General features: G+C 39.8%; 1 protein-coding gene across 9 annotated transcripts in view; it reads right to left on the bottom strand.

The window, feature by feature from the left end:
* DAB1 (DAB adaptor protein 1) overlaps positions 1 to 24865 on the bottom strand; it is an 833814-nt gene that overhangs the window by 49922 nt on the left and 759027 nt on the right. For 7 of the 9 annotated variants that reach the window (XM_048498960.1, XM_048498957.1, XM_048498955.1 and 4 more), the window contains 4 exons: positions 10362 to 10493; positions 8995 to 9114; positions 7531 to 7569; positions 5507 to 5572 (listed from right to left, as the gene is read on the bottom strand). In XM_048498960.1, the coding sequence (XP_048354917.1) occupies positions 5507 to 5572; positions 7531 to 7569; positions 8995 to 9114; positions 10362 to 10493 (357 nt within the window). The remainder of the gene's footprint in view (positions 1 to 5506; positions 5573 to 7530; positions 7570 to 8994; positions 9115 to 10361; positions 10494 to 24865) is intronic. The other 2 variants (XM_048498961.1, XM_048498962.1) reach the window with 1 other exon arrangement.

The following is a 24865-nucleotide window of genomic DNA, read 5'->3' as shown; positions in this document are numbered from 1 at the left end:
ACTGAGACATATATGTTCCTATAAAAAATACAGCTATTGATATTTCATTGGCAATCAAGTGTTACTACTTTCCACAAGACTTTCTCAAGATGTTACCTTCAAGCAACATCAGATTAAAACAAATAGCACCATAAGGTCAAGAGGCAGCCTATGGTTTAATGCACTGAATTCACAAAACAAGATCAAACTGCTTGAGTACTTCTTTGGTAGATTCCACACAGCATATGTATAGCGGGTTGCAGTCGTTATAAAGGAACCTATTTTCCTTTTCCCCATTCCCATGTGGGCCCTTCATCCATTCAGGCAGCAATTGGAGCCCATGGAAACAATCTGGGTTGCTTTTGCGCCTTTGCATGGAGGTGCTTCTCTCTCTTTTTAAAAAAAAAATCAATAACATATGTGCAGCTGTGCAGGCATACAGAAATGAACTCCTGCAGTTATGTTAATTGTCCCACAATATGATCGGCTGCACCTGTGTAGCTGCACATGTGCAACACACAAAAGAAAAGAAGAGATCTCCCTGCAATGGCGGGGAAATAATGAACATGTTGCTGTAGATTGGTCATACTTGCTGCCAGGGTGGAAAACAAGCGGGGGGGGGGGGGGCTTTGTACCTTGTCAGGCACTCAGAGAATCTGTCCACAACCTGCTGGGTGACCTGCACAGAATGGCAGGTTGGCAGATTCTTCCTGATAGTGGATGGCACCAAATGTACAGTGAACAAGTATAAGGGAGGGAATAAAGTGTTTCCTACCTGTTGTGTTAGTGTGGGAGCGCTTCCAGTTTAGGACTGTGCAAAAGGATCGCTGACTTAGCAACTTTTGAAAAAGGTTGAGAGCAAATAAATGGATCAAACTCGTTTTGGGAACAGGATTGGTATGAAGTCCCTCCCCCCTCAAAACGGTTTATGTAATATCCTACACCAGTTAAATTTGGGCTGTGCAGAATCCACCTCTGTTTCAAAGAAAGAACTATCACTTTTGCATAAATCTTGTTTAATTTTCATCTTTTTTTTAGTGAAAGTTGATCAAAATATATCCTTCATTTAAGGCATGTAAGTGTCTCAGGAGCCACATCTGGCTCTTCTCAGTACTTTTTCACAATGTAGTACTCAGTCCATGGTCCCTTCTGCACACGCAGAATAATGCGTTTTCAAACCACTTTCACAAGTGTTTGCAAGTGCATTTTGCTATTCCGCAAAGCTTCAAATAGCATTGAAAGCAGTTTGAAAGTGCATTATTTTGCATGTGTGGAAGGAGCCCAGGTTTCAGGAAAACAAGTAAGGCTGGCTGGTGCTTACTAGTGCCAAGACTGGAGGACAAGTAAGTAAGAGTGATCCTCTCCAACATCCCTCTCCTTTATCTACAGTCTCTGAGGTGCGTTCATCCCAGCATGTGAGCAGCTGCTACAATGGGACATATGGATGAAAACTGCTACCCAGGAAAAGACAAGCTGGGCCACAGTGGGGTCATGGTGGTTTTACTCCATTTTGCCATAGCTAGATTTCTCTCCTCCAGGTACACTAGCAATTTCACTTTCTTGCCTGAGACCCCGTGCCTCATTCTGAGGATAGAGGGAAGTGAAAGGCATGCAGGGTTTTTGAGGAGAGAAGTTTCACAATGCTGTTGACCGGCACAGAACAAGCTCCTGCAGTTGAAAGCCTGAGCATCCAGCTGGGGTGCTCAAACCATCCAACTCTATCCTGGGTGATGAAGAGAGAAGAGAAGGATATGAGAAACTCTTTAGAAGTGGGAATAGTTTCATCAATAATACGGGCCCAAGGAAAGACAAGAGCCCCATGGAACAAAGCAATAAACTGCAGTACTGTAGTCAAAACTCTGCTCATGACCTGAGCTTGATCCCAGTGGAAGTCGGTTTCAGATAGCCAGCTCAAGGTTGACTCAGCTTTCTGTCCTTTCAAAGTTGATAAAATGAGTACCCAGATTGCTGGGGGTAAAGTGCAGATGACTGGGGGAGACAATGGTAGACCATCCCATAAATGTAGCCTGCCTAGTAAACTTTGGGATGATCAGTAATGACCTGATGTTTGCACAGACTACCTTTACCTTTTAAAGACAAAACTAACAATTTTTTTAAATAAAAACACAACACAGATTGTACATGATATCACAGTTGTGGAAATAAAGGGATACTGGGTATGGTGTTGGATGCAGCTGAATGAGGTGATGGAATGGAGCCTACTGCTGTTGAATACTATCCCATAAAAACTCCTTATACAGAGAAAAATTAGCATGGAGAGAGTTTCTAACCACACTGTTTCCTGAATCGCTAGAGTTCAACTTGAATGGAACTTTTAACATAGGGAAGCATTTTTTTTAATATCCAGAATTCTTTTTATATGTTCTGGAGAATGTGAAAGTCTGCACACTGTTCTGTGTTATATTTAAGACTTGTAAGCTCTTTTTCTCAGTCCAAATGCTAGCTGAGGCCTAGTTGAGTTGGGAGAGTCCTCAAAGGTCCTCTGACAATTTAAAAGGCAACTGTTATATACTTAATAGTTAAGCTTAGACTACTCTATGGGTGTGTTTGGAAGGGTGGTACACAGGGCACACAATACTCATGTGACTTTTTTTGAGTTGATGGTAGTTGCAATAAGTGGCAATCAAAAAGTCACAGACTGAATACAATGATTTAAGGAAAAAGAGTCTGACTATATAGATAATAACAATTTACTAAAACAGTGTCCCACCTATTTGCAGGTATCTGATTTATAATTACTTCTGTATCTCTGCATGTTCAAACAAGAGTTTTCAAAGTTTTTCACTAACCTAATCTACCAAACAGTTACAGCCCAATCTAGAGTGTGGTGTGTTTGTGTTAAGGGAATTGTGGAGGTGGTGTGGCCCTACGCTGGCAGAAATATGCTCCCGGAGGCACTCACCCTGGTGGAGAGGCAAATCTGCTGGTGGGCAGCCACTGCAGCCTCCTGGGATGCACCAATGAGGTGCTGAGTGCCATATCAGTGTCCCAGGGCCACTGCTGGCATAACAGGGGTGTTCCAGAGGCATGGTCAGGGCCACCTTATGGATGGCGTTATGCCCATTAAGCTCAATGGAAGACTTTTTAGCAGCAGGGAGGCTTTGTTTCATATTTTGTTTCCCCGCACAGCCTCCATCCATTTAACTTCTTTCATTTGTAACAGGTCTTTCTTCTGTACATCACTGCCAAATTGATATCTATTTGTGTCTTTCCTACTTCTGCCCTTCCTTTCTGAATCTCATTCTTTAGTCTCCAATCTCTTCCAATAGTCAAAACAGAGCTGCTTAGAGATGTTAATTGTTTAGCTAATTCCTACACCTTTCCCATTATGCTTGAAACTCTTCTCTTCTTTCTGTATCTACCTTTGTCATCCCAATTCTTCTACATATTTCAAGTGTTTTGCTACCAATTAACCTGTGTGCAAGCTCTTTTCATAAACTCAAGTCCACTAGTTCAAAATATCTGTAATGATGACTTGCACAACATCTTGTTTTACACTATGAGCAGTAGAACAATTCAGGGGAATAAAGCTCAGTTTTGAATACATCCATGCATTATCATATAGACATATCTGTATTCCTAAACAGGTAATTCTGAACTTTAACAATGTACTAGCAGAAACTGATTGCTCAGCAAACCCCTGGTGGGATACCAATTGCTGATGGTAAAGTGTGTCTCACTCAGTGGATCACAACTCATACAGGCCTGATGAACCATAAAAACTTGATATGAGGACCCCTGAGAGTATTCTCCAGTTTTTTTCTTGCTTAACCTGGTTTGCAGAGGAACTACACATCTAACACCCTAAAGAACAGAAATGAGCCTTGAGTATTCCCATATTTCTACAGTGGCTGCGATGAAAGTACATTAATAATGAACTTGCTATTAGATATCCTAGCTAGCACTTTATTACACTAATAATTGACTTTTTATTTGTTCTTACACAGGCTCCTCAGCCTTTTTGAGCCTGCGGGCACAACTGGAATTCTAACAAGGCACAGCAACACAATGGCTTCCATAAAATGGCTACCACAGAAAGCACAGCCAGCCACAAAATATTTACCATTTTTATATTGAATGCTGCTATGTTTTTATATGTCTTATAGACCTGAATTATGAATGTTAATGTATTATGTATTGCTGTATTTGTATCATTGTATTTATATTTCTGTATACCACCCAGAGCCCTTCGGGGGTGGGCAGTTCCCAAATCAATCAAACAAACAAATAAATAAATAAATAAAAAGGACTGATACAGTACAATTCTTTGTGCTGTGGTGGCAGCTGCTGCCAAGGCGCGCAGGGGATCCAGACTGTGGACCCCTATTCTAGTATCCTCCCACTTCCCTCAGCATTTCTGGCTGTAAGAGAGATGGGCTACATTGAATGGTTACAAAAGAAGAAGTATATGTTCCTCACTCCATCAAAGCAAACACATGGTTACGAAACATTTTCTTTGGAAAAGTAGAAGGGATTTCTTCAGTGAGATTCTTTGTGTATAGGGTAAAATGTTGTCAAGTCACAGCTGATTTATGATAACCCTGTAGGCAAGAGATGTTCAGAGGTGGTTTGCCACTGCGTGCTTCTGCCTAGTGACCCTTGGTAGTCTCCCACCCAAATACTATAATCAAGGTCAACCCTGCTAACTTTCCAAGCTCTAAAATATTGTTACAGGCTAGTCACTTATTAGTTAAGGCTGAATATACTTGAAATAAAAGTCCATCATTTCAACTGAACTAATTTCCAAACAAGTATGCACAGTCTCAACCTTAGTATTAGGATGAATTTCACAGGTACAGTGTCTGAATTTCATTTCTGCACTCAAAAATGCTAAAGTTTTGTTGCATGCCTGTTTCTTAATACAACTGTTAGCTAGAAATTAACTAGTCAGAAACCTCTTCTTCACATTAGCTTCACATAGTATTTTGTACAGATATCTTCATTCTCAGGAGTCATAATCTAGTTATGCTAAATGAAGGTTACTCATACACTTTACTCGATTGGCCCAGCATCAACAGAAATTACTGAATGTTTGATAAGAATTAGAAATAAACATTGAAATTCATAAACCAGATATGAATAAAAACTTTCTCCAGAACATGGACTGAAAGAGCCTTTTACAGCATGCAAAATAGACAGTAAAAGAGAATAATACACAGTTTAGCTGAAAAATGTGAAAAACTATAGAGTAAAATGTTAATTGACAAAAATGTGTATAAATTAAAATTCATCTCAAAATGTATCTGAGAACTCTGTGATGTTGCATGTGTTATACACTATATTTAGAATCCATATCAATAATAGATTCTGATAAATGCAAAATGGTTAAAAAAAACATTAAGAGGAAAAAATGATCTGTTCAAAATAAACCTGTAATTTGAATGAACATGAAATGATATGTATGACTTTAGGATGGATGAAAATGTTTAAAAAGGACTTTGGTCTATGGAATGTGCTTGGACTGACTGCTGGGGGCAATGGAAACACAGTTGTAGTAATTATATACCTGATAAATGTTTTCTTCGGTTTCAGGCTCACGGATTGGCTCATGTCCAGCCTCAAACACAATGTACTATTACATCAGCAGCCAAAGAGGAAAGGTCAGAGATGAAACAGAAAGGAGAAAAAGGCAATTTGGAACTTCAGAAGACATAACCACAGACAAGCAGTAAAGAGTGAGTTCAAAGTACAAGCTACTACAGGAACGACTGACTTTTGCAGAAAGGCATCTAATGTGCCTCTTTTATGAAAGAGAAATAAAGGGGACATGGAACTTTGCTAATTGTCACTGGACTAGTTTCTTGCTGCTTTTTCAACAAAGATACAGACAACCAAAGGGCCAGTTTTGCACTCATAGAAGTGATTAGAAGTTTTCCTAGGAACACAAAAAAGCCTCTGGGCTGCATATGGTACTTTTAACCTGTTTGAGGAATGATAGAAGACATTAAATGGACATGAGTTAAATTTTGAGTATTAATACACAATAAAGGGCTGCTTTCATCCTATACTTGAAAACTAGAAGGATATCACATACTCAAGATATAAATTTTTAGAAATGGTTCTAAAGATAGTGCATCTTTTCTCCAAAATATTTGTATGTATCATATTTCCAATATTGCACCTGTTTAACATGCAAAGTGTCCATGTGTTTTGAAAATGTAGCTAAATAATTTTTTTTAAACCATCATTCCGAAGTGTTTGACATATTTTTTAAAGACAAAGATTAGGAGACAATTAAGATTTGCTTAGGACTGGTTCATATAGAATGCCCATTACCTCTGGCTAAAGGCTTTAGAGAAGGCAACTGGCTATTACAATCCCTTATCCTTTCTTTCTTCTATAATTTCATGTTAATTCAACAAGGAAATATGGTGGTTATCTCCACACACCCAAATAAAGCAAAAGGCGCTTTTAATATAGATTGACTAGTTCTTATTTAATTTATGAAAATCTGAACTGATCACATTGATTTGCCCATACTTCTGGGTTTTCTACCCTTTCAAAATTTGGATTAAAATACTATGAAATGCCAGAAGTTCTTTAGCCAGCTTTTCAAAACAGAAGCTATAATCTATCTTGGGAGTAAGCCCATCTAATAAACAAAGACTTAAATTGTTCCCATACTGTATCTCATGAATGAAATACAATTAAACAACAGCATGGTGTAGTGTCTACAGCACTAGACTAGGACTGAGGAAACCCAGATTTGAATCCCCACTCTGCTGTGGAAGCTTATTGGGTGACCTTGGGTCAGTCACACATTTGCATCCTAATCTACCTCAAAAGGTTGTTGCAAAATGGCAAAGGGGAGAATGTTGCAAGCCACTTCAGATCTCCACAAGGGAAAAAACTGTGGTATAAATGAAGTAAATAAAATAAATAAATACAGATTTAATGTTCAATGTATTGTCGAAGGCTTTCACATCCAGAATCACTGGGATGTTGTGTGATTTCCAGGCTATATGGCCGTGTACTAGAACACAGCCATACAGCCCGGAAACCACACAACATCCTAATCTAGCGTTCTTTACTTCAAAATATAGCTTTACAATTTGTACATCTAGCATATTCTGCCTTTAAATTATTTAGCTGTTGGACATACATAATCAAAACATATCTCTATTTCTCCTCGATTCTTGTGGGATTTATTAGATTTAATTCACAAACTGACTTCAAAAGTCAATTAAATTAATTTAGAGGGAATTTTAAACTTCTTAAAGAAGAAGCTAATCTACAGTAAAAAGTTGGTTATAGTAGCTCTAAAGTTGTCAGTCTAAAAAATATAAATAATCTTGTCAAAAATCTTGTCAAAAACTTAACTTTCAAAAATTTTGCATGACTACTTTTTGCCTCCTGAGTAGTATAGAGATAATATTCAGAAAACAATGTTTTGCAGATTTTTTAAAGCTTTCAGAACTCACTCACTGACCAGGATCTTAAATTACTTTGTTTTGGCACTGCAGTTCTATTAAAATGCATTCTTCCCAAATATTTCTGAAACTCTGTTGATTATTCAGCTTCAGAAATTACCTGGTAAACCGGATCTTCTACATCTTCTTCCAAAATTGTCTATTGCAACAAAAAGTAAAGAATAGGAAACAAAAGGAAAAGGACAGCAGAAGTTTGTGTTAAGCAACAGCAAAGGAAAAACACATTATACGGTAAATAATATATTTTAATATGGATATTGGCATTATTACATTGACTCAAATCTTTAACTTTATGAGTACAACATGGCCCTATATATGGATACCTAAATCTGGAGACTGGAGCAAAGAATAGAGAAGATAGTTCTTCCTATGAGAAAAACCCCAAGTTAGCAGAAAAAACCGAAACAAATTTAAAAACTAGGCAGGATGTGACCCCAATTATAGAAGTAACATCTATAGCACTTTCTGTGGCTGTTGCTAAGCAACCACAAAGTATTGCCAGCCCTGATTTATCAGTAAAAGGCAGGGGGAGAGTACTGGGCTCTTTCCAAGGCTATTTTGACCTTTGAGCAAGCACTGGCAGGCCTATCTGTTTGCGACCATTCAAAATCTAACACTGGTTAGAATTTTACAACAGGATCTGTGAGGCCCAGGTTTGCTGTGGAACTTGGGTGATGTTGAGTCAGTCACAGCCTAACCTACCCCACAGGGCTTAAATAGAAGATTGGATAATGATGTAAATTGCTTGGAGTTCCTATTGAAGAATATATAAATGAAGTAAATAAATAATAAATACAGCCAAAGATAGGGGCAGTTAAAAGGTAGATTTGTTGGTATGTGGGAAGGAGAAAAAGATGCAGGAAAAGGGGAAAGGATATGGGAACTACCAGGAGAAAGAGGAAGCAGTCGGAACAGATACAGAAGAAAATGAGATGCCCCCTGCAAGTCCTTCACTTGCATTCCACAAAGTCAGAAGCAATATAAATCTGCTCTGAAAATCAACCAGTCTCAAATCACATAAACTTCATATTTAAAAGAACAATTTTATGGGAAATGAAGCCATTTGAAATCTTAGCCAGTACTGCTGTTTTCATTACTGCTGAATCTCAACATGGAGGTGCTGGTAATCATACACACACATTGGATTGAATATTGTAACCTTACTGGATTGAATCTAAAATATTGTGAGCGGTACTAGCCTACCTCTCCCTCCTGCTGCAGTCTATTGAGTTTCATGAAATGTTGCCCCACTATTCAGGGTACCCCAGGAGCAATACTAGATGTGTTGTGGGAGTCCTGAGTGGGAAAGACAAAACTGAGTGTTGCATTCCATCCAGAGTTCCTCCATCTCACTGACGCTGTGACTATTACCATTACACCATGGACTCAGTCTTTTGATGGACATCAGTGGTCCACGTATGGGAGACAATTCATACAGTTATTTTTTGCTTTGTCAGAGCAGATACTAGTCATTAATTATTGATCCTAATACAATAATGCCATCAGTTCTTTTTTTAATAACTATACAATGCATGTCTCTATTTAAGAATGGACTAGTGAATACCTGATATACTGCTTGTTCACACTGTTTATCTTTCTGTGCCTTTTTCTCCATCTCTTCTCTTTGTTTCAATTCATAAATTAGTTGAAAGAGGTCTCGCAAATCCAAAATTACAGGCTCTGCCTACATGAAAAACAACAGATAATTCGGATAACATGGAAAAGCAGACCTAGCTAACAGAAATACCTTCTTCCTGATGAAACAGGAGCTCACAATGACAATTATAGATCGACTTCTCCTCCATAAATTTGTCCAAGCCCCTTTTAAAGCTTTCAAGGTTAGTGGCCATCACCATCTGCTGCAAGGGGCAATCTTGCTGGTGGAAGGGGCAGAGGTTCCTGTGGCCAGTCACCTCTTAGCAATGCTGGTGTCAACTCAGATGCCTGCATGAGGTTAATGGGCTGGGGTGTTCTTGGGGGTGGAGCCAACATTAGTCAGTTTCCACTGGTGTTCCCTGGCTCTTTGGAGTTGTGCCACACAAAAGTGTGGAACAAGCCATTAACAGCAATGGACGATTCGGGAAGTGGGAGGGATTTTGCATTTCCCTCCTTTCGGCATTGCCTGAAGTCCCTTTGGAGGTGGCACAGCACTGCCTTCATTGTGCTTCCTCCGGCCACCACAGCGCTCCACCCAAAACCCAAATGAAATTTCAAGACAGAGATTCTGGGATGGGTTCCAGTTGAACCAATGATGGCAAAATATAATCCGAGCATTAAATCAGTAGTGCTATATCACCATCAGTACAAAATACTTCAACTTAGCCTGGTTTATAAATTGGTTCTTTGGACTGCCACTCTAGGCAAAAACAAGAAGAAAATCCAAAACAAAACAAAAAACTCCTTTCAGAATGTTTAATTTATACCTTGTTTATGTTGGGCTAGCTTCACATTTTTACTTGGCAAAGGTTCATTTCTATATAAGCTAATTATATTTGCAGATTAATGGTAATTATAATTATGGGCATAAAAGGCATAGCTTATATTTATTAGTAGTTTCTAATACAATGAAATGAGACTAGACTATGTAAAGCAGCTATTTGTTTTCCATCATTTTCTATCTAAATGAGTCTAGGAGTCACAGTAAACTTATCTGTATTCAGCTAGTGTTTCCAGTTTAATTAGAAAGGAAAATAATTACTAATTACAAGGAATGCATCAAGAAAAAAACCCTGAGAAGGTTGAATTGGCTCCCTTTTTTCCAAGTCTGGTATTGCTAAACTGCCATCATTGAACATTTTATGTAGGCACTCCTGACAGCACTATATACTGAAAAACAATGCTTACAAGCTGCCCTTTCAAAACCACTGTGTTCTAGCCAGAGCTATCAAATTGAGCTAAACTACAGAAAATTACAATAATCTTGATACTTACTGCCTGGGCTGTTTTTATTGCCACAAATCTATGATTCCCTTCCTTTCCACATACATATCCAAAGGCCCGGTGGTCTGTGATATCCTTTGCGATGTATGAAATTTCATGAACTGCATGATGGTGCTGTAGTAGCTATTCGTAAACAAAAAACAAAACAAGCACACAACGTATTTAATTGAAGTTCATATTTTGATTGAAACAGACAAGAAATCTCCATAAGCATTCATCTCAGTAATAATGGTGTCATGACGAAGAACAATATTTTCAGTGGCTGTGCTAAAAGGTTATTTCATTTGATTTGGCTGCATTTACAATGCAAGTTTTCATGTTTTAGATGCTGCATTTTTAGTAGGGCAGTGTGCAACCCAGTACTATCCCAGCCACAGCTGTTGAAGCAAAAACAGAAGTGTGCATTATGAACCCACTCCATCAGATACTGTAGGTTCCTAGACACTTAGCTTCAAATCCCAATAGCATGTTAGAGACCAACAAGATTTTTGGGGTATAAGCTTTTGAGAGTCAAAGCTCCTTTTGCCATATGTAGGCTCCTGGATTATTTAATCATGGAGGCTCTTTACTCAGGGCATGCCTTTTCTCCTCTGGATTCATGCACAATGAGAACAAGACAGCTTGTGCCACAATTCCTTTTGGAGCATGTTGAGATCCTTCAAAGCTGGACACCTACCTTTGATAGGGTTCCCAGTTCCATATGACAGTGGTTTTCCAACCGCAGTAATGTCTGCAAATGGAAACCATCCAAATCGCCAGGAAGGTGTCTGGCCTTTGGAGTACAAAGGCAGTAGGACAGGCATAGAGACATGAGTTTTCTCTGAGACAAAAAAAAGAAGTCCTTGCTCATGCTCACTGTTCTGAGCTGTTTTCATTCCACATTTGGAACATGTTGTGATCAATGCCATTTTGCCAAAGAAGAAGAATCCTCAGGTAGAAGTTGAAATGCTCAGCTAAAGCTGGCCCTGCAGTGGCAAAGAGAGAATTGAGGGAGGCGTACTCTCCCTGCTTCTATCACATGAGCTCTGGGGAGGAAACCAGTCTGCTCTTGGTTCCAGATAGGAGGGAGGAGAGCGCTCCAAGTGCTCTGAAGCTTCCAGAAGCCTTTTGCTCAGTTCTCCACTGGCCTGCACAGTCTCATGTGGGACCGCACTGAAGACATGATGATGAACAAGTTAATTGTAAACTCATCTCTTTTAACTTCTACTTGTAGATTTCTCCAGTTACAATTCCCTTTTCCTGACTATTTGCTCTATACACCAAGGATTTATTTCCTTCTATAGCTCCTGGTTCTCCATCTAATGAAATCTTCCCCTTCCCCATAATAGAGGTTGTTTCCAATTCTTCCACTCTAGACAAGCACAGAGGTAAGAAATCACATTATGTTTGTACTGAAATTAGTATATTACCCCATATTCTTCTGCTGTACAGCAGATTGTAAGATTAATTTAAGTTCTTAATAGTATTACTGCAATTTTGAACACCAAACACATCAGCTTATGTGTTTATATGCAGCAGTACATTCCGCACAAAGGTATACTTTCTTACTTAAAAGGAAGCTTTTTGTCAAGATCTATTTAATTAATTGTTGACTGTCACTTTGAAATGGCAAATTCTCACAATGTTTTTACAGATATTATATATTATTTTGTATGCAAAAAACAATGAAAAAGAACTTTTCTAAACATTTTGCAGCCAGCCAGTATGAACCTTGGAGTCAGTAATGGGCTGGATGAAAGTGAACAAGCTGAAGCTTAATTCTGACAAGACAGAGGTTCTCTGGATTAGTAGAATGGTAGACTGGGGACTTCAGATTTTCCGTCTTGGATAGGGCTATGATCCCCTTGAAAGTCAGGTTTTCTACTTGGGAGTGTTGCTTGATACAATGGCCACCTTACGAAACCAGGTGACTGCTGTGGCTCAGAGTGTTCTTGTCCAGTTCAGGCTGACACATCAGCTGCATCTGTTCCTGCGTCAGTCAGATGTAGCCACAGTGATCCATGCCTTAGCTACATCTAGTCTGGACAACTACAATGCACTCTACCTTGAATTCTACTATTGTAATACACTCTACATCAGGGATGGCGAACCTATGGCACGGGTGCCAGAGGTGGCACTCAGAGCCCTCTCTGTGGGCACGAGCAAACAGAGTCGCCCTCCCCTCCCACACACATCTAGGCTGGCCTGGGCCACTGGGCTTGATTATTAACATTAAACCTAAGACCTAGTTTTGGGGAAGCAGTGTAGGTAACCCAGTTAAGCGCTGTTAAACCCCACTGATTTTCATGTAAAGAACTAAAGTGTGATCCTTTACCTGGGAGTAATCTTGGTTGCTGGCAATGGGGCTTGCTTCTGAGTAAACCCTCTTAGGGTCATGATTCACCTGTTGGAAGAGTTGCATGGTTGCTTCAAAGCAAAGCCACCGACTATCACCAAGCTTACTCCCGAGTAACGTACGTCTCGTAGCCAACCGTTTTTTCTAAACTAAGACCTCCGTATTCAGGTTCAATTGCCGTGTTGGCACTTTGCGATAAATAAGTGAGTTCTGGGTTGCAGTTTGGGCACTCGGTCTCGAAAAGGTTCGCCGTCACTGCTCTACATGATAGCCATGTTTAAATATGTGAAGGTATGTGATACTGAAAATGGAACAAGCCTGAATTTCAATAGAGATAAATGTAAGATCCTACACTTAGGCAGAAAAAATGAAATGCACAAATATAGGATGCGGGACACCTGGCTTGACAACAGTGTATGAGAAAGGGATCTGAGAGCCTTAGCAGACCACAAGCTGAACCTGAGTCAGCAATGTGATGCGGCGGACAAGAAAGCCAATGCAATTCTGGGCTGCAACAATAAAAGTATAGTGTTTGGATCAAGGGACATAATAGTACCACTCTATTCTGCATTGGTCAGAGCTCACCTGGAACACTGTGTACAGTTCTGGGTGCCACAATTCAAGAAGGATATTGACAAGCTGAAACAGGTTTCGATGAGATAGATCAAAATGGTAAAAGGTCTGGATTCCAGGCCCAATGAGGAGCAGCTTAGGGAGCTATGGTAGGTATGTTTAGTCTGGAGCAGAGAAGGTTAAGGGATGACATGATAGCCACGTTTAAATATCTAAAGGCTATCATGTTGAAGAGGAAGCAAGCTTGTTTTCTCTCTCCAGTGACTAGGACAAGGAATAATGGGTTCAAGGTACAGGAAAAGCGATTTCACCTAATCATTAGGAAGAACTTCCTGACAGTAAAGGCTGTTCAACAGTGGAATATGCTGCCTCGGAAGGTGGTGGAGTCTCCTTCTTTGGAGGTTTTTAAACTGAGGCTGGATAGCTGTCTGTCAGGAGTGCTTTGATTGTGTATTCCTGCATGGCAGGGGGTTGGATTCAATGGCCCTTGTGGTCTCTTCCAACTTTATGATTCTATGTAGTGTTCAAAAACTGCAGCTAGTATAGAATGTTGCAGCTAGATTGATGGCTGGGGCCAGCTATTTACTCCTGAGTCCAAATCAAGGTACTGGTTTTGTCCTTTAAAGCCTACATAGGTGGGGACTTTGGTGTCTGAAGAATCATCTTCTCTCATGTGTTGTGTGGTGTCCAGTGAGAATAAATAAAATATATATGTAATCAAGGCATGCACCTCAGTTGCCAGACCTTTTCTACCCAGGAAAGGCTGCAGCTGGCTAACCAGTTGAAACTAGTAAAATGTACTTTCAGTAGAAAGTCTGTGTCCAAAAGTACCTCCACTGTAGACCTACTCACTTAAGGGGAGTGCAACCCCATCCAGAATGGGCGGTACCTTAAATCCTAAATCAGACTTTCTGCCCACCAACAGCACTTTGTGTTGGAATTAAACTTCAGTTTATTAGTCTATGGTCCTTTCCCCACTTACTGTTTGCTGCGTGCTACTCTCCCCAAATAGCGCGTGGTCCAGCGGCGCACCCCACGAGTCCGGGCGGCAACAACGCAGCCGCCCCAACTCTGCCGCTCTCACGTCCCCTCAGCGCGCATCATTTCTGGAGCTGAAGAAACAGCACCTTCTGACTGCCCCGGGCAGAGCGCGGGGCAGTGGGGAACACTGACTGCCCGCGGCAGAAATAACTCGCGCTGAGAGTAGCGCACCGCAAATGGTAAGTGGGGAAAGGCCCTATATCTACTTCATACTGCCTCAAGGTATTGGTTCAGGTTTTCTACAGCCTCCCAGGGATCAGATGGAAGTGCAAGATGATGCTAATTGTCATCTGTAACAACCCAACCCAAATCTCCAGATGACCTCACCCAGTTGTTTCATGGAGATGTTAAAGAGCATAGGGAACAAGATGGAACCTGGTGTGACTCCACAAGCCAGAGGTCAAAGGACTGAGCAGCAGTTCCCACCTTCTGAAACCTACTCTACAGAGAGAACTGGAACTACTGTAGAACAGTGCCTCACAATGCCAGTCCATATAGCAGGTCCAGAAGTAGTATCCCTGATAATACCATATATCCATAATACCATGAGAAATGGTATTGAAAGTTGCTGAAAAGTCCAGGAGAATCAACAGTTATACTCCCTCTGTCTCTCAACACATCCATCAGAGTGACCAAGGCTGTTTCAGTCCCAGTTATACCATTTTGTCAATGACATCAACTAGAGTTCAATTAATTCTAGAGTGTAGAATAACTATCTTTCATACTATGAATTATCTAGTATATTAACTATATGATCTTATTTACATAATATAATTGTATTCATTGGGGGGGGAGTTGCTGTGCCTGTCGCATGCTTTTCCTCTAATCATGAAATTAAATATCACCTTCTTCAACAGCATATTAGAAAGAATGTTATCTTAGACTCTCACTAAATCAAAGTTCTTGGACATTACCATCTTGATTGTGAAGCAACGTTTGTGGAGAAATTAAATTGAGATCAGACAGTTGCGTAGAATTAAACATAAATATTATTCTGCCGGGAAAAACACCATCGACAATGCCTAGACAGCAGATGGAAACATTTTAATTTATTTGGGAACCCCCATTAAGTGCTGGAAAATCATTACATCTTTAATAGCTGATCACCTTGAATCACCTTGCAAACTGTACCAGTCTACTAAGAAATAAACTAAGCATGCCTACAGCCATAACCTTTTTTGTATTTAATAGAATGGAATGTTTAGCGGGAAGGTTGTCAAGGTATTTTTAGTGAGAATTTGAAGAACTTTTTGCCTAGAAGTGAACAATAAAATATATGTTGGTTTAAGAAACATCATGTCAGACATTGATCAATCAGGATAATCTTTTAAAGTGTACAAATTCAAACGAATGCATTGGTGAATAATATCCATTTAATGTATTGTCGAAGGCTTTCACGGCCGGATTCAACTGGTTCTTGTGGGTTTTCCAGGTTGTGTGGCTGTGGTCTGGTGGATTTTGTTCCTAACGTTTCGCCTGCATCTGTGGCTGGCATCTTCAGAGGTGTATCACAGTGTGAAACAGACTTTTCTCTGTGATACACCTCTGAAGATGCCAGCCACAGATGCAGGCGAAACGTTAGGAACAAAATCCACCAGACCACAGCCACACAGCCCGGAAAACCCACCAGAACCAATATCCATTTATTTTCTTTATAGTATTGTGGTACTACAAGCATGTAATCCCAGCTGCTTGGGAAAAGGAATCACTTGAACTCATGAGTTCTGGGCTATGTGGATTGAGTATCTGCCTAAGTTCGGTATTAGTATAGTAAGCCACAAAGAGCCAGTGCCCACCAAATTGCACAAGGAGAGGTAAACCAGCTGAGATCAGAGACAGAGCAGGTCAAAACTCTTGATCTGATTATCTCAGCCTAGTCTGATCTTGTCAAATCTTGAAAGTTAAGCAGGATTGGCCTTGGTTAGTACTTTGTGGGAAACCACCAAGGAAATCTAAGGTTGTTATGCATAGGCAGGCAATGGTAAACCACATCTGACTATCTCCTGCCTTGAAAACTCAATGGAGTCACTCAACTGCAACTCGATGGCATTTTATACACATACAGACACACACAGTTACTCTACCTGAGTTAAAAGATCAGGAGGCCAGAATTGGTTTCTGTTAGAAGTAACAAAGACAAACTCAACTAGCAAGCCATTTTTACCAGGCTGGTTCAAAACTATTCACTACAGAAGAATTATACAGGAAGAGCAACATTAGTGAGAGGAAAGGCACATTCAAAATCTGTACGCAGATATATTTTATGGTTCTGACAGGTACCTGTAACAAGAAAAAGGTCCTGGCTCTACCAAAAGGGCTAAGAAAACTATCATCTATTGTAGCTTGTTTGTTAATTCATTATCCTTCCCCATTCCTTGAAATTTGTTAATATCTCCTGCTTCCTATTCCCTGACATCATGAGCATCTATTATTTTGACTGTGCCACTAGTGCCCTGTTTGCAAACAAACTGAAACAAGATTTGTGTTGGTCTTGAGAGTGCACAAGTTTTGTTTGGCCTCCACACATGGGTCAAGCCTGATAAAGGATAGGACCATTTTCCTTAATCTTTGCTTCCAGTGCAGGTCTTTCTCACTCACTTGGCTTCCCTGACTCAGTTAATCTTGTTTGAAGTGGCAGACCTAACTGATGAGATTTGGGATGCTAAAAAGTAAGCATCACCATAAAGGCTCCATACCCCTTTATCTGGATTGGAATTTGTTCACAAATTGTGAAAAGCAGCCTTGAATGCGAACAGAAGTTCATTTTTTGTTTGAAATGGCATTGTAGATGGTTCATGTGCAGTCTCACAAAGCTTCCCCAACCCCTCCTCTGTCAACTTTGTTATATGGTGACAAATCAAATAAATTTCTATTTTGCTGAGGAGTTAAACCTGTGTGGCTTCTCTCTCTATTCTACGGAATTTCTGTACGGAATTTTTGCAAGTCTTTCCTTATAGGTGGCCAGTGAAATATTAAATCTGGCTTGCATAAAAACTCACTGGGCATGTGGAGAAGTGAGGTTTGTTCTGATGAAAGATCGAATACCAATGGGGAACAAGATCTCATTGCCTGGGCATGGATTAACTGTTTCTCCATATCAACTAATCTTTGCTTTATTATTGCAAATACATAATGTTCGTTGGAGTTGCTTAGGGAGTCCAAAGAGATACCAAGTGTTCTTATCTTTTTTGTTATTTGCTTGATGAAGGACTACAAGCCCAGATTTATCCAGTTACATCAAATCATCTGGCTAGTATTATCTAGCTTGGTTTCAGTCAACATCCTCCTCTATGAGACCTTGGTGATGGACAGATAATAAATATACAGAAAATAAATTAATCCTGGAGGAGAGTGACTTTTTATTTTTAACAGGTCTGGTATTCACTAACATGAAGGCCAATCTGTAAAATATCCTAGATCTCTATCCCAAACATATATTGAAAGACAGGCTGAAGATCACCTCATTACTATAAATAATGTAATAGATGATGAAGAATAGCAGAATCTTAAATTTGGAGGGTTGTGATAGGAGATTTTATGGCATGGTTATTTGTGGTATGATAAGGAGAAGATTCACAAATATTTTTCCAGTCATTATGTCAGAAGGAGCCTTCTATGGATCTTCTATAAAAGATTCATAGCAAGTGTAACTCCTGTATGGTTGTCTCTAATTGAAGCCTTTCCTAGAAAATAATATGCAGGAAAAATGGCCTACATATAGAGTTGCTGAATTTCCAAGATGATGAATGACCTAAAAGATATAGTTAAAAACTGGTTTTATTATTATCAACTCTTCGAAACATTTAAATCTGATTATAAGAATGCTGGTTTTAGTGTACAAATGACTGACTTTGAATGTAACTTATGTAGAAATGATAACAAACTGATTACTAAAATGTATAAGATGTTTCTGAAATGGGACACAGAAGATGAGGTGATTCAGTCTATAAAATGATGTATAGATGGTATGTGATGCCAAATTTTTTTGGCAAAGATGTATAAAAGTGTGACTAACAGATGCTGGAAATGCCAATAGCAAGAGGGGTCTTTCTTTTAAATGTGATGGATGTATAAGGAAGCTAAGACTTTTGGGGGTATGGTACTTAAAGACACGCTAAAGATTCTGAAGATAACAATTTTGAAATCTTTTTTTTGCTGGGAATTTTGGGAGCTTTTCTAAGCAATACAGAATGCAATTGTGTATATGACTCCTGCAGCAAGGACTTTTTATGCACAAAAATGGAGATATAATAGGACACCAACAAAAGAGGACTGGATTCTGAAAGGTACAGAATGTTCTGAAATGGAAAAACAGGTGTCATTACTAAGGGACAGTAGGACAGTTTTTTAGAAAACTGGAAACCTTTTACGGAATCTTCTTTGAAAACCTATTCAAACAGAGAAGTAGTAGCAGGGTTCAAAATCTAAAACAAAACAGTAGATGGTAAACACTGGAATACTTTTTAAAAATAATAGCTGAGCTAATATTTTTAACTATATGTATCAACCTAGGGCTAACTTTCAAAGGTGAGATAGATGAAAGTCATTATATGATGTGTAACAGGTTGTATTTTGTTTGTTTGTTTTTCCTATATGTGTACTTTGTTTCATTTCTGAGAAAATTTTAAAAAAGACTGGAGATCAGATTCAGAGCAAGGCTAACTGTTAACAGGATCAAATTTACATGTTTTACAATGCTTCAGTCCAAGTTAATAAGTTTGAACAGTCATCAACATGATTCATGCTACTGACTGTTCAGTTGGAAGAGCAACCCACACTAACATAGCTGATTTTAAACAATTACAATGTATGAGCTTCCCAGAAAAAAAAAGCCTGGGGCCACACATAGTCCAAATGAATCAGTAGATTGTGAGCATGCATCAAGAGTAGCTGCATGGTCAGTAATCATGCTGAATGTTGCTATGCACAGATGCAACTACTTGACGTGCTGTTCATTTTGAATAGCAAGCAAATAATTCAGGAGATCCTATGAGGTGCTTGAGTCAGCAGCCAATGGGAATAGCAGAGGGAAATGACCAGGAGATGGCATGGTGCCAAAGTGGGGGGGGGGAGGGTTGGCTAGTTCCCATGCACATCAGAGGTCTGTCTCTAAAAGATCTGCACAATGGAGGCAGCAGGACTGATTGAGAAACCTTGTTGCATTAATATCACCTTCTAGGAAAGCTGCAGCAACTTTCTCCATTAGCCTGCAGCTCATACTGAGGTCTTTTTCACCTCTGACTTGGGTGAAAGGAGGCTGGCTGGCACTTTGTGGCATTGTACCACTTCCTGGCTACCTCCCCCCCTACTCTGCTTAGCTGAGGAATAAGTTTGAGCTTCAGCAGGTCTCCTGAGAGGAAACCTCAATATGGAAACTGATCTAATAAGTGAAGAAAAACTCTTTCAAGAAGTAGTAGCAATTAACAGAAGCAGACTTTCTACACAGTAGATGGTGCAAGACATTCCCCTCCACCATTTTTGTCTTGTTTTTAAAGGCAAGTTTAATAATAGAACACTGAGAGCTTTTAAGCAGATAAAACAGAAATAAGATATATGAATATAGCAGTCATTTAAAAAAACAACCGTGTGTATAGTTAGGAACTCTAATTATTTCATTATAATTCTTTCTAATGTAGTGCAATGGCAAGCAAGTCTCTTAAGTAGTGGCCACATCTTGCCAAGGCCCTTGTGTTCTGACTCACAGTCCACTTACGATTCCTTTGCTGTAGACTTTCCATTATGCATTGCTTTTTGCCCTTTCCAAAGCCACCACGGGTCAGAGCAGATACGTTACGCCATTCCAAAAGCTGGCAAGTCATGCTGAACAGTTAATATGGGCAGGTATCTAAGGAGTTGCAACAGAACAACAATCTTCTCTACCCCCTATTTTTTTTCAAACAACCTTCTACCTCAGTCACCATTTTTCTCTTACTCCATGGTGACACTAGTTCAGTGAACAACTGACAGATGAGTGTCATTTGTAAAACACTGGGTTGTCTTTTCACCCTTCAATTAAACTGCTAATCATTAAGGCACAGGAAGCCAGGCAAACACCCCCATCCAACTTGACACACCAAATGTCCTCATTTATATATCTGTATGTGGTAATGTTTCCTGACCTGGGTGGCACCAGCTAGCCCAATCTTTTCAGATCTTGGAACCTGAGGATGCCCTGGTTAAAATTTGGATAGGAGACCACCAAGGATGTCCAGGTTTGCAATGCAGAGGCAGTCAATGGCAAACCATCTCTGTTAATCTCTTGCCTGGAAAATCTTATGGAGTTGCCATGTCACCTGTGACTTGATGGCACTTTCCACTACCATAGGATATTTTAGGTACAAGGGTCTCATCTCATCTATTTATATACGTATTTCATTTACTATATACAAATATTAAGTAGATAATTCCCCTCATATTATAGAAAAACAAATGAAACTTAAATAGTACATTTATCAATAAGTTCTGCAGAAATGGGATTCAAATCATGATCTCCACAGGTATTTTTCAGAAAGCTGTCCAATCAGCACTGTGAAATCAATGAGGCTTTTCTACTTTTTTTGAGAAGGAGAAGGTTCAACATAAATTTGTGGTGTACCATAGCACGTGTGTGCAGGGAAGAAGTGAGATGCTCAAGGAAAAAAGACTTGGCGGCCACATAGAGGACTTGTCTAGAGGTTTACCTAAGGTTCTGACCGTAATACTGAATAATACTGGGTGTTTGCACTTAGTAAAATCCTAAACAGCTTATATAACTAATTAATCAACTAACTAAAATAAATAACCACTATTGCTAAAGAAAATACAATGTCAAACTAGTCCTCAGGCATATCTACAGGCACAAGCCAGCTATTTTAATTTTACAGTATGCAGCTTACTGTCAAAAGAACTATAATGGCTGAAGCCTCAGAAATAAAAGCTCTGTGGACTTTCAAAGTTATTTAAATAGCTTATGCAGCACTTTTAATGCATGTTGCCATCTATGACTATGCTCCAGTAATACAGTCTTGCATGTGCAAATAATGCTCTAACATTTTAGGTAATGGCAAAGAAAACAAATTTGCAAAATCACAAGAGTTCCTTCTGCCCATGTTGCAAATATAAATCCCAGTCTAGCCTGGGCCATCCAGGTCAAGATACCATGTTCATTTTTCATAATCGAAACAGGGTGAGAGATCTGTTCAAAGCCAACCATGAAAACTACGAATAAACTTTTTTTAAAAGGACAGGAAGGAGATCACCTCACTGTTTAATACTATTTTATTTCATCAGGATACAATATTTGATTACATACATTGTTCAGATTGTCCAATCATGGTAATAAAGCTCAGGAAAAAAATTAAAGGTCTATTTTCCTTCATTAAATTACACTATAGAAGCACTGTCCCCATGCACTGCAGTGGTTCAGAGTTACATTTGGCCTGCCTGCTAAACTGAAAGGCAGAAGAGGCAGCTATGTCCTGTTTGTTCTTTTGCTAGAGAAGAACTTTGATACAAAGATTCATGCTGTGATAGCACATTAAAAGCCAGGACAAATTGTAGCCTCCTAGATGTTAAAAGTTTCAATAGAGCAGCAGTAGGCAGAATCATCCAGTTATTGAAGCAAAAAAGGCCCCTGTAAATTTCAAATACTTGAGACTTCCTAAGGCTGTGGGTTTAAATCGACCAGGTCTGATAATGTTCAGATCATTCAAAAATGAAGATATTTCAGCACATGATTTGCTTCAGAAAAAGGCAACCATTTATTTTCATTCTCTAGGTATTATAAATACATGGGAGTTTAAGTGACCTGAAAGTCATTTCATCAAGGCAGTGTAGTAGACATGTCCCCAGGTAATTGCTTTAGTGGAATAATTTTTCTCCTAATCTTTCTCCACTATATGAAGCAGAACATCTCTAACAACGACAGAACTGAAATGAGTATGAAGTGGGACAGAAACTTGCAAAATCTCTGTATCCACCGCTGGTGAGGGGTAGCCTTCACATTTCTGGCTACCGGTTGGAAAACAGTGGCTTGGTGATTGCAGCAAATCACAAAATAGTGGCTTGTACAAAAAATTATGTAATTACAGAACATAACAGGTCTGCAGTGCTCATCTTTCCTTTCCTCCCCCCCCCCCCAGCAACCTTTTCCCAAATTGTAACTTACTCTGAAGGGGAGTGGAATGCAGTTAACTCTGCAGTTTACCTGGAAGAGGCAAATAGTGTAAGGTGCAGGGGAAGAGTTGATAGCACTCTTTTGTCCCATCCAGAGCAAATGTGTTTGTTTCTGTGCATATATGTGTGTGCATAAAGGAGAAAAGGTGGAAATGTGAAAGGGTGTTCTTTGTGTTGTTTTGCTATCCAGTGCAAAAGTTAATGTCTGTACATCCCCAACCTCTGCACAAAAGAGAAAGAGGAAAGAAGCTGCCCTGGTAGCTTTAAAGGGAAGGATAACACTGTGCTCACAGCAGCACTGGAGGAGAGGCAGCAAGCTACTTTTAACTAGGATTGGTAGCACTGGCGTAATGCCCATTGGGCAAGTTGGGCAGCTGCCCAGGGCATCACCTTGTGGGGGGCATCAAAATGCTGGATTCGTTTTTGGGTATTTTTAGTGGTTTTCCATTTTCCTCCTTCCCTCCCCAAATTTTACCTTCCATGTCTTTTAATCTCCCCATTACTTAGGTCTTCTGTCTCCTGTTCCTGGTTTTTCTGCCCAACTGCCAGATGGTCCTTCTCCTTTGCATGTCTCATCTGGTCAGGATCTTTTTCCTTTCCACTCCAAATTTCTACATTTATCCCACTGCACCTTCTGGCACCTTTGGGGCAACAATCACCTATCTCTTCTCTCTGGGTTGGTTTGTTCTGGACTAGCCAGGAAGGAACATAATTTGAATACTAGCTATTGTGTCAGTTCCCCAGGCTGTGGTCCTAATATTTTGCCCGCATCTGTGGCTCACCTCTTCAAAAGCACATTCATTTACAGGCACTTATAGCACTTCAGTTTTAAATACTATTACATAAAAGGCGAGCCATGGTGACGATGACTCACTTCCAGCCAATCATCACATATGCACAGCTTGGAGGGTGGGGCTTACACAGAACGAGTAAACAACAACAACTTAAACAAAACAATGTAATGTGGCGGTTACTCACTCTCTGGTACACCTGCCCTTCTCCCCCACTGCTGAATAATTACAGTCACTGTACCATCTGCAGCTGCCTAAGGAGGAACAGGCCAGGCATTGGCTTCTCCCTATGGAAAGGTGGTGATTCCTGTGGCAGCAACTGTGCTGTTAACTGTTGTGTGGCAATGCAGGTGTTCAGGAAGAGGAGAAGCCATCCAGGAACAGAAGGAGAAGCAAGAGGGAGCTGGTGACGTGTGGCCAAGTGGGGAGGAAAGGCAGGAGGGGTTGCCCCCCTTGGTGGGTGCCATTAACCCTTGAGCACTGATGTAGGCATCAAGGAAGAGGAGGAGGACAAGGAGGGAGTGGTGATGATGGGCCATGGGGGTAGGAAAGAGGTTTGCTCCCTCGGTGCATGCTGTTAACCCACCAATAGTTTTCCATGTGTTGCATGTGTTCGTACAACAGACTTTACTTGTAGTATCTAATAATTATTTAAAATATATCAAATTATAGAATGCTGTTTTTCCAGTGGAAAGGCGTTTCAAGCTGGGTGAACCTTTGTGAGCTCTCAGACTACACACTACTGATAGGGGTTATTTTGCCAGCTGTAGAGCAATTTTTCTTAGCTTTCTCCTCCCTGGAAGGGACTGGCTTTTAGATCCACTCGTTCTGAGAAAATCCAGAATCAGCTGTGTGAGTGAGCCATTGTGCTCTTGGAAACAGCCTCCCCTCCTTTTTGTTTTCCTTCTCAATAGTCCTTTTTATTGTTAACTTTCTTTTCTTTTTCATTAATCTTTTTTTTAAATAAAAATTATTTGAAATAAAATATATAAAATTATAAAGCTGAATTTTTACCATTGTCAACAACATGATCAATGAATGACCAGAGCTTGAAATCCTGATTGGCAGATTTTTCTGTTAAGATGTTATTTTGATACTGCCACCAGAGGAGAGAAAAAAACCTTAGTTTCAAACTGTAGCTTCTTTCATGCCAATGAACACACCAGTTTATTATTTTAGGCACAGACCCTGGCTGAGAACACAAGGAGCGCACAGCTTATGAGAAAATAAAAGAGGACAAATTGAATGTGATAGCTTGGAGGGAGAGGGAAAAAAGGGAACAAAAAGCAGGATGCCTATTTGCTGTTTGATGGAAGAACAGACTACAAAATGGACCAGCGAGCAAGATTATTGAGGGTGAACATGATTGAACTCCTTCCTGGAAAGGGGCTGATCATTCTTCCAAAACATCAGCAAAGTGCTATGTGGCTGGAAGCAAATGGTACACCATTGAATTGGTGTGATCCAGAGCCACTCATTCACAAGAGGGAATACAATTTCTACATCCTGGAAAACAAGCACAGAAAAAAAGGAAGACTTTAACCTTGGAACATTCTCCATGTGAGAATGGACTTCAAATGTCTGGCCTTTTAAACATGGCT

Source organism: Sphaerodactylus townsendi, linkage group LG05 (assembly GCF_021028975.2).
Source record: "Sphaerodactylus townsendi isolate TG3544 linkage group LG05, MPM_Stown_v2.3, whole genome shotgun sequence".
Classification (NCBI taxonomy): Eukaryota; Metazoa; Chordata; class Lepidosauria; order Squamata; family Sphaerodactylidae; genus Sphaerodactylus; species Sphaerodactylus townsendi.
Note: the sequence above shows the minus strand (reverse complement) of the source record. Positions and strands in the feature narration are given on the sequence as shown.